The sequence below is a fragment of the Drosophila gunungcola genome, unplaced genomic scaffold (genome assembly GCF_025200985.1).
Source record: "Drosophila gunungcola strain Sukarami unplaced genomic scaffold, Dgunungcola_SK_2 000016F, whole genome shotgun sequence".
Classification (NCBI taxonomy): domain Eukaryota; kingdom Metazoa; phylum Arthropoda; class Insecta; order Diptera; family Drosophilidae; genus Drosophila; species Drosophila gunungcola.
Genome location: NW_026453199.1, coordinates 704,966 through 713,933, shown reverse-complemented (window position 1 = coordinate 713,933; position 8,968 = coordinate 704,966). Strand labels below are relative to the sequence as shown.

The 8,968-nt window shown below is 41.9% G+C and overlaps 2 protein-coding genes across 2 annotated transcripts in view; both read left to right on the top strand.

Annotated features, from left to right (window-relative positions):
* The first annotated feature begins 2,581 nt into the window (after positions 1 to 2,581).
* The window catches only part of LOC128263695 (uncharacterized), a 58,306-nt gene continuing 51,919 nt past the window's right edge, over positions 2,582 to 8,968 (top strand). Inside the window, exon 1 of the mRNA XM_052998794.1 lies at positions 2,582 to 3,362. Coding sequence (XP_052854754.1) covers positions 2,790 to 3,362 — 573 coding nt within the window. The 5' untranslated portion in view covers positions 2,582 to 2,789. The remainder of the gene's footprint in view (positions 3,363 to 8,968) is intronic.
* Positions 6,654 to 8,706, top strand: LOC128263690 (asparagine synthetase domain-containing protein CG17486). The gene has a single exon (XM_052998776.1). The coding sequence runs from the start codon at positions 6,699 to 6,701 to the stop codon at positions 8,397 to 8,399; it is 1,701 nt and encodes a 566-aa protein (XP_052854736.1). The 5' UTR covers positions 6,654 to 6,698; the 3' UTR covers positions 8,400 to 8,706.

The window sequence follows — 8,968 nt, the reverse complement described above, 5'->3', positions numbered from 1 at the left end:
TTGACCGCGGAGGAGCTCGGAACTCTGCTCACCAGCGTGGAGGCCGTGCTTAACTCCAGGCCCCTCGGAGCTCTAAGCAGCGACCCGAACGACGGCGAAGCCCTGACCCCCGGTCATCTGCTCATCGGCGGCCCTCTTCTGGCCCCACCATCAGCGGCGCTCCCGGACCAGATCAGCCTGAGCGGGAGCCAATAAAGCTTTCGTCCGTTCGCTCTTGCGAATTCGCCCCGTCTCTCGCTACCGTAGCATAAGTTAGGTTCTAAGAGAAATTATTGAAATATTAAATATAGTGATCAATCGAACGTCATCTTAACCACTCCTTTTCGTCGTCGTACTTTCGCAAACGTGTTTTCACAAGTTTCGCAAAATAAATCGTCTCGAACCTACTGCAGTCACAAGTTTCGCGTTTCTTAACACAAATAAAAGAGTATTAAATTTTCACAGAAACAAAGATGGCCTTTCAATTTAAATTCATTGTCGCCAAGAGTTCTGAGTTGCACTGAAAAAAACATCGGCTAAATATCGGCAAGAAAATAGGTTAGGAACGATAATTCCACCGTCAAGGAACAAACGGAAAATATTTGGCACGGCAACACCTTATGCCCGCTTTGCACACAGTTCATCCGTTGGAAACGGTTGGAATTTTCAACAAATGTGAAACTCCTATTTCCACAGAGCACATCCACCTTCCGATTTCAGGTGGTCCTAACCGCTATAGATCATCAAAACATAAACAAAGATGGTTGAACTGTTGACATTGTCTACGTTTTGACGATGCACAGCTGTTCAGATCAGCTGAAATCGGAATGTGGATGTGCTCTGTGGAAACCGGAGTTTCACTTTTTTCAAAAAGATTAAAATTAGTCAGAGGATGGTGGAGGGGTCTCTATTGGAAGAGGCTATTACTGAACATCCCGCGAATGTACAACACATGGCAACATCGATAGTGTCAATATTTTCGTTGGAAATAGTCTAAACAATCGATAATATCGCCCTAAAAATATGTTACTTTGCTAAAGAAATTGTATATATTTAAACATATTATATTTTGCATAAGTATTTGTGTACTCAATATATAAAAAGTAATTAACAAAAAAGAAAATTGATCATAAGTATGTCAATACACCGAATGAATACAAAAATGGCGAGTTCTGCCAATTTCAGATCAGCTGAAATCATAGGGTGGATTTGCTCTGTTGAAATCGGTGTTTCACATAAGTTGAAAATTCAAACCGTTTCCAACGGATGGCCTGTGTGGAAAGAGTGTATTAGAGAATTGCGTGTTCGATTTGCCACCGTCTCATTATTTCCGCAAACCGACCGTTGCTATAGAGACGGTCGTAGCCGCTATTACACTGTTCTTTGGTTAAAGATTAATTTAGATCAATGTGTGGAATTTTTTGCTCACAGCCTTCTATGACTCCTTGCTGTCTATTGGGGATGATAGACGCATTACTAATGCCATTTTAATACATCTGGTAGTGAGCAAGGTCGATGCAGGAACTAAAAGAAAATGGGAAGAACAGTTAGATTATACTTCGCTTCCACTTTGGAGCGAATACCAACACATGATAGCAGAAGAGGCTTCCAAGCCCAAAACTGTTCAGCAGACCCAATCCAATTCTAAGAAGAATGGAAATAGGAGTTTTTCGTTTGTCGCTGCCAGGAACGACTCTGTTCAATGCATGTATTGCAACTCAGCTGAACATCAGATTGGAAACTGCGCTTCCTTCGCAGCCCTGACAGTTCAGCAAAGATTCGATTTCGCTAAAAGAGCACCCTTATGCATTAACTGTTTAAGAAAGGGTCACACTGTCAAAAAATGCAAATCGAACAGATGTAGAGTGTGCAATTCCTCACATCACACTTTGCTACATATATATGCCCCAAACACAAATCTCGCGTTGCCACCTCCTTCTCAGCCCACGCTCATGCAGGAGTCTCCATCCACTTCGCATGTTTTGCATGCGAATGCATCGGATCGAGTCATTCTTGCAACTGCTGTTGTGAGCGTCCAAACAAAAAGCGGCGAGTTTGTATTAGCTCGAGCGTTGCTCGACTCTGGTTCACAAATAAACTTTGTAACCGACGAGCCCGCTCAGAGGCTCAAAATTACAAGAGAGGACGTGTGCATGAGCTTGCGAGGCATTGGTGGAACTAATGCCCAAGCCACAAAAAAAATACACACGATTGTGAAGTCGCGAGTAGGGAACAGCCAATTGTCGTCCGATTTTTGGATTATGAAAAATATTTCTGGTTATCATCCGGATCAAGCGGTGAACACCAGCGGGTGGAGGGTGCCTGAAAATATTCAGTTGGCAGATCCATTCTTCTTCAAGCCCCAAAAAATAGATATGCTTATCGGCGCTGATTCTTTCTTTGAACTTTTATCTATTGGCCAGATAAAGCAGGGGCCTGAATTCCCCATCCTACAAAAGACAGTTCTCGGCTGGATAGTGTCAGGCAGATGTGCCTCTGAAAATAATAAAAACGCTGAAAAAATGGTACATCTCAGCTGCCAGGAGAAAGCGTTAAAGTCAATTGACACAACCCTGCAGAAATTTTAGTCTGTGGAGGACTTGCCGCCCAAGGCTAAAGTCCATACTCCTGAGCAACAACTCTGTCAACAACACTTTGAGAAAAATACTCAAAGATTGTCGTCCGGTAGATTTTCGGTTCGTTTGCCGTTTAAATCTGACCCAAATAATCTTGGTTCGTCATACGAAGTTGCGAAACGTAGATTTTTGTCGCTAGAAAGGAAATTGTCAAAGGACCCTTCGCTGAAGAAGATGTATATTGAATTCATGGAGGAGTATGTTTCACTGGGCCACATGTCCTCCACCAATGACAAAATTCCGAATACTCCGCACTATTTCATTCCGCACCAATGCGTTTTACGGCCACAAAGTACTTCAACTAAGTTGAGAGTAGTTTTCGATGCATCGAGCCGTACTTCTACGCAGGTAGCGTTGAATGACATCTTGATGGTAGGCCCAACTATTCAAGAGGAGCTGTACTCGACTCTGCTTCGGTTTAGATTGCATAAGTTTGCCCTTGCGGCCGACGTCAAAAAGATGTATCGCCAAGTGATGGTGGACGAAGCTGACCGAAACTTCCAGCTCATAGTATGGAGACGAGATCATTCTGAGTCCCTGAAAATCTTTAAGTTGAACACCGTTACATATGGAACTTCGCCAGCCCCCTTTTTGGCGATTCGGTGTTTAATGCGGCTAGGAGAGATGGCGCAAGCAACTCATCCAAAAGCCGCAAAGGTTATTCAGAATGATTTTTATGTTGACGATTTGTTGACTGGCGCCGGATGCGTTGAGGACCTGCAAAGCCTTCGAGACGAAGTTTCTCAGGTCTTGCAAGAGGCAGGCTTTGAATTGGCAAAGTGGTTTTCAAACTGCCCAGAGTTATCCGTATCTGGTAGCGCTGTCATGCCACTTATGGCAGACTCAGATGTAACTAAGACCCTTGGCGTGGTTTGGTTACCGGTTTAAGATTAGTTTCATTTTCGGTTGGATGACTCTTTCCTGGATCTTCACGCGACAAAGCGAAATATTTTGTCGGTGACTGCTCGACTTTTCGACCCACTTGGCCTCTTGTGTCCTTTGGTCACAAAGGCAATGATGTTGTTGAAGGAACTGTGGCTTCGAAAATTAGATTGGGACGAGTCGCTACCGATGCAGTCGCTTACATCGTGGGAGACGTTTAAAGCGACGCTTCTGCAGCTGCCTAAAATTAAGGTATCGCGAATCGTCAACACAGATCCTCAAGTCCCGATTCAAATACATGCTTTCGCTGACGCTTCCATGCGAGCGTATGGAGCGTGCATCTACGTTCGGACTCAAACTGCTGAAGGTTTGAAGGTGTCTTTATTGACCGCCAAATCAAGAGTAGCTCCCTTCAAGACGAAAACTTTGCCTCGCCTCGAGCTGTGTGCAGCTCACCTTTTAGCAGATCTCTATAATCGTGTCAGGTCATTGCTAAATTGTCCAATTGAGAATGTTTTCCTGTGGGCAGACTCCGAAATCACTTTACACTGGATTAAAACCCACCCCTAGTCGTTGTCGGTTTTTTTTTCGAACCGGGTTGCAGAAATTCAGGAGTGGTCGGAGAAAGCAGTTTTTAGACACGTTCCCACGAAAGTCAACCCAGCAGACATAGTGTCCCGAGGATATGACGTAGAGGAGCTTACAACCTCCATTTGGTTCGGTGGCCCTTCGTTCTTGCTAGACTCAGAAAAAATTGGCCTGTAAATAAACATTTCAAACTGCCGGCTGATGTAATGTCGATGGAGCTACGCAAATCGGCAATAGCTCTCGTAGTCAGCCCAGAGCCAAATTTTGTGCTTCAGAAAATAGAGTCCTTTTCGTCGCACCTGAAGCTTCTGAGAGTGTTCGTGTGGGTTTTTCGTTTTATTCAAAGGTGAAAAAGGTGTCGAAGCCCTTTGAAAAAAGTATTTCGCCAAGAGAACTGGATTTCGCTTTTGAGAAAATTGTCGAAGTTATCCAATTTCACGAATTCAGGGACGACATAAGTAAAATTCGGAAAAATAAACCGGTAGCAAAGAATATTCAAAAGTTAAACCCTTTTCTTCAGGAAAATAAATTAGATTGGTGCTCCTCGACATTGCTACGAGTTAGGGGTCGGTTATTGAATGCTCTTATCCCGTACGAAGCCAAATTCCCGTTGTTGGTGTCTAAAAGCTCACAGTTCGTCAGATCTGTCACGAACTGTCACGCTGGCCCACGAGCTCTCGTAAGTCGTCTGCGCGAGAAAATCTGGCTAGTTAATGCTCAAGAAGTCTGCCGACGAACAGTTCGGTCGTGCATGCGCTGCTTTCGCTGTAAGTCGCAAATAATGGGAAAATTGCCAGCAGATAGACTTCGAGCTCTCCGCCTGTTCAATATTTGTGGCGTTGATTTTTGTGGTTCCTTCAGCACAACGTATCGTATCCGTGGTAAGTCACCGTACAAGTCGTACGTGGCCTTGTTCGTCTGTTTTGCGTCCAAAGCGGTCCACTAAGAATTAGTGTCTTGTTGGCATTTCAAAGGTTCGTAAGTCGTCGCGGGATTCCGGAGAAGGGTGGTGTGACAACGCTACCAACTTCGTCGGCGCAGATCGCCACATGAGAGAGTTCCGAGCACGTCTGGAGGAGCAGGGGGGCGGTATCGAAACATTCGCATTAAAAAAAAGGATGCGAGTTTGCGTTCATACCGCCCAGAGCACCGCACTTCGTCGGACTATGCGAGGCAGGTGTGAAGGCTGCAAAGCACCTGTTCCTTCGGACGGTAGGCCAAGACCTTTTGACCGCGGAGGAGCTCGGAACTCTGCTCACCAGCGTGGAGGCCGTGCTTAACTCCAGGCCCCTCGGAGCTCTAAGCAGCGACCCGAACGACGGCGAAGCCCTGACCCCCGGTCATCTGCTCATCGGCGGCCCTCTTCTGGCCCCACCATCAGCGGCGCTCCCGGACCAGATCAGCCTGAGCGGGAGCCAATAAAGCTTTCGTCCGTTCGCTCTTGCGAATTCGCCCCGTCTCTCGCTACCGTAGCATAAGTTAGGTTCTAAGAGAAATTATTGAAATATTAAATATAGTGATCAATCGAACGTCATCTTAACCACTCCTTTTCGTCGTCGTACTTTCGCAAACGTGTTTTCACAAGTTTCGCAAAATAAATCGTCTCGAACCTACTGCAGTCACAAGTTTCGCGTTTCTTAACACAAATAAAAGAGTATTAAATTTTCACAGAAACAAAGATGGCCTATCAATTTAAATTCATTGTCGCCAAGAGTTCTGAGTTGCACTGAAAAAAACATCGGCTAAATATCGGCAAGAAAATAGGTTAGGAACGATAATTCCACCGTCAAGGAACAAACGGAAAATATTTGGCACGGCAACACCTTATGCCCGCTTTGCACACAGTTCATCCGTTGGAAACGGTTGGAATTTTCAACAAATGTGAAACTCCGATTTCCACAGAGCACATCCACCTTCCGATTTCAGGTGGTCCTAACCGCTATAGATCATCAAAACATAAACAAAGATGGTTGAACTGTTGACATTGTCTACGTTTTGACGATGCACAGCTGTTCAGATCAGCTGAAATCGGAATGTGGATGTGCTCTGTGGAAACCGGAGTTTCACTTTTTTCAAAAAGATTAAAATTAGTCAGAGGATGGTGGAGGGGTCTCTATTGGAAGAGGCTATTACTGAACATCCCGCGAATGTACAACACATGGCAACATCGATAGTGTCAATATTTTCGTTGGAAATAGTCTAAACAATCGATAATATCGCCCTAAAAATATGTTACTTTGCTAAAGAAATTGTATATATTTAAACATATTATATTTTGCATAAGTATTTGTGTACTCAATATATAAAAAGTAATTAACAAAATAGAAAATTTATCATAAGTATGTCAATACACCGAATGAATACAAAAATGGCGAGTTCTGCCAATTTCAGATCAGCTGAAATCATAGGGTGGATTTGCTCTGTTGAAATCGGTGTTTCACATAAGTTGAAAATTCAAACCGTTTCCAACGGATGGCCTGTGTGGAAAGAGTGTATTAGAGAATTGCGTGTTCGATTTGCCACCGTCTCATTATTTCCGCAAACCGACCGTTGCTATAGTGACGGTCGTAGCCGCTATTACACTGTTCTTTGGTTAAAGATTAATTTAGATCAATGTGTGGAATTTTTTGCTCAATTTTGCAAGATGCTAAATTATACTCGAATAATATTGAAAGCCCACTGACAGAAATTCTAAGAAACCGTGGTCCAGACGTTCAAGACGAGTTGGTGCTAAATTATGATGATGGACACATAATTCTTGCCGGCAGCGTATTATGGCAACAAGGGGAAAAAGTACAAAAGCAACCAGTGGTGGCAGACAACTTCATTTTTTTATATAACGGAGATTTTTACAATTTACCGAAGCCTGAATCTATGTCAGACACGTCTTGGATAGCGAAAAGGTTTTCTGAATGTCGTAGTGAAAAGAATCTACTGAATCTACTAAAGCAGTGGGAGGGACCTCATTGCTTAATTATTTATGACAAACGAGATCAAACACTCTACTTCTCTCGCGACACACTGGGAAGAAATTCATTAATTATTGAACGTATTTCGAAAGGATTAAATTTATTAAGTACTTCACACTATTCTGAAAGTGAAAAAATATCATTGGAACTGCCCCCCTTGGGTATATATCGAATCAAAGTGAATGATTTAACAGCGTGCATATTGCATCCATGGCAGCCTCTTAATGAGTATAATAATCAGCTTTTACTTAATCTTGACATTGCTGTTGGCTGGAAAACTACAGTGGAAAGTCCAATTTCGCCAGAGTGGATGTTAAAAAGTAAGCTTAGATTTGATTACGAGTTCTATAAATTTCCTTATATCGATAACCATGTGGACCTTTATAATAACATAATAAGTCAACCACAAATAAAAGAATCTCTTACCACGCTCCATCAATTGCTTTGCGATTCGGTACGAAATCGTGTTAGAAACACCGCTCCAGCTTGCCGACTCTGCTTAACAAAATTGGGTCTTAAAACTAAATGTAACCATGCAAAAATTTGTATTTTGTTTTCGGGTGGAATCGACTGTACCATCTTGGCCTTGCTGGCTAATCAGTTTGTATCGGACAATGAACCGATCGAACTGATTAATGTAGCTTTCGAAAGCATTGAGGGTCAAAATATATCTGAAATCCTTTGGGATGTGCCGGATCGAAGAACTTCATTGTTGGCTATCGAAGAATTAAAGAAACTTTGTCCCAAGCGATGCTGGAATCTGCTGAAAGTCAATGTAACCCGTAGTGAATTACAGCAACATCTTAATACACATATCAAACATCTCATATATCCTCTTGAAACAGTTTTAGATGAGAGTCTCGGATGCGTCTTCTGGTTTGCTTCGCATTGCACTAGCTCAACTGCCAGAGTCGCTCTTATTGGTAGTGGGGCAGATGAATTATTTGGTGGGTATGCTCGGCACCGCAATACATTCAGGCGTTGCCTGGGCAGCGATATGGAACATTATATGGCCGTGGAAATTGAACTTGAGGTAGACTGGCAACGTATTCCGGCCCGGAACTTAGCAAGAGATGACCGAGTTATTGCCGATAATGGCAAAACGGCTAGATCGCCATTTATCGAGGAGAACTTTGTTAAATTTATAAGGTCTTTAGAAGCGTACCAAAAATGTTGCTTTAGCTTTCCTGAAGGTGTTGGTGATAAGTTGCTTCTGAGACTGTATGGCTATCAAATCGGACTGCGAGAAGTAGTCTTCCTGAGGAAAAGAGCTATGCAGTTTGGTTCTCGGATCGCAAACAAAAAGCAAAATGCTTCCCATCTGTCGGAAAACCTTAAGCTTTAAATATTAACATTTTTAAACGGATCACAACAAATTTAAATGATAAACTGTGTCGATAAGTAAAAAGCAGGGGTACGTGTTCAAAGGTTACTTATACAACTCGTTTAAAAAAATAACTAGTTTCTACAATTTTTTATTTGTTATTTAAACTTGGATCAACATTTTAAAATATCAATATGGTAAACTTAATGATTGCTTAGTTTACTATTAATAATATTCAAATATTGTATCCTTCCTTGAAGTGATATTTACGTCACTAAAAATAAAAATTAAATCCACCCAAAGAAAAACGTGAATAAATTGGAACTATCGATAAATTTTTAAGAATTTTTCAGCAAAATCCATTTGAATAAAAAACTGTTGGTCAACAAAAAAAAAAATCGAGTTCGAGCTTTATTTTCAATCCAAAAAAACTCAAGGAATAATTTTTATTTTTTCATCAAAAAATAAAATTTACAAGTCAAGTGTTAATTATTATTTATAGAACTGAAAATAAAACTCAATAAATAATTGTTTTATTTTTTTTTATATTTATATAAAACTTTAAAAATAACTAATTTTTGAGTAAAAAG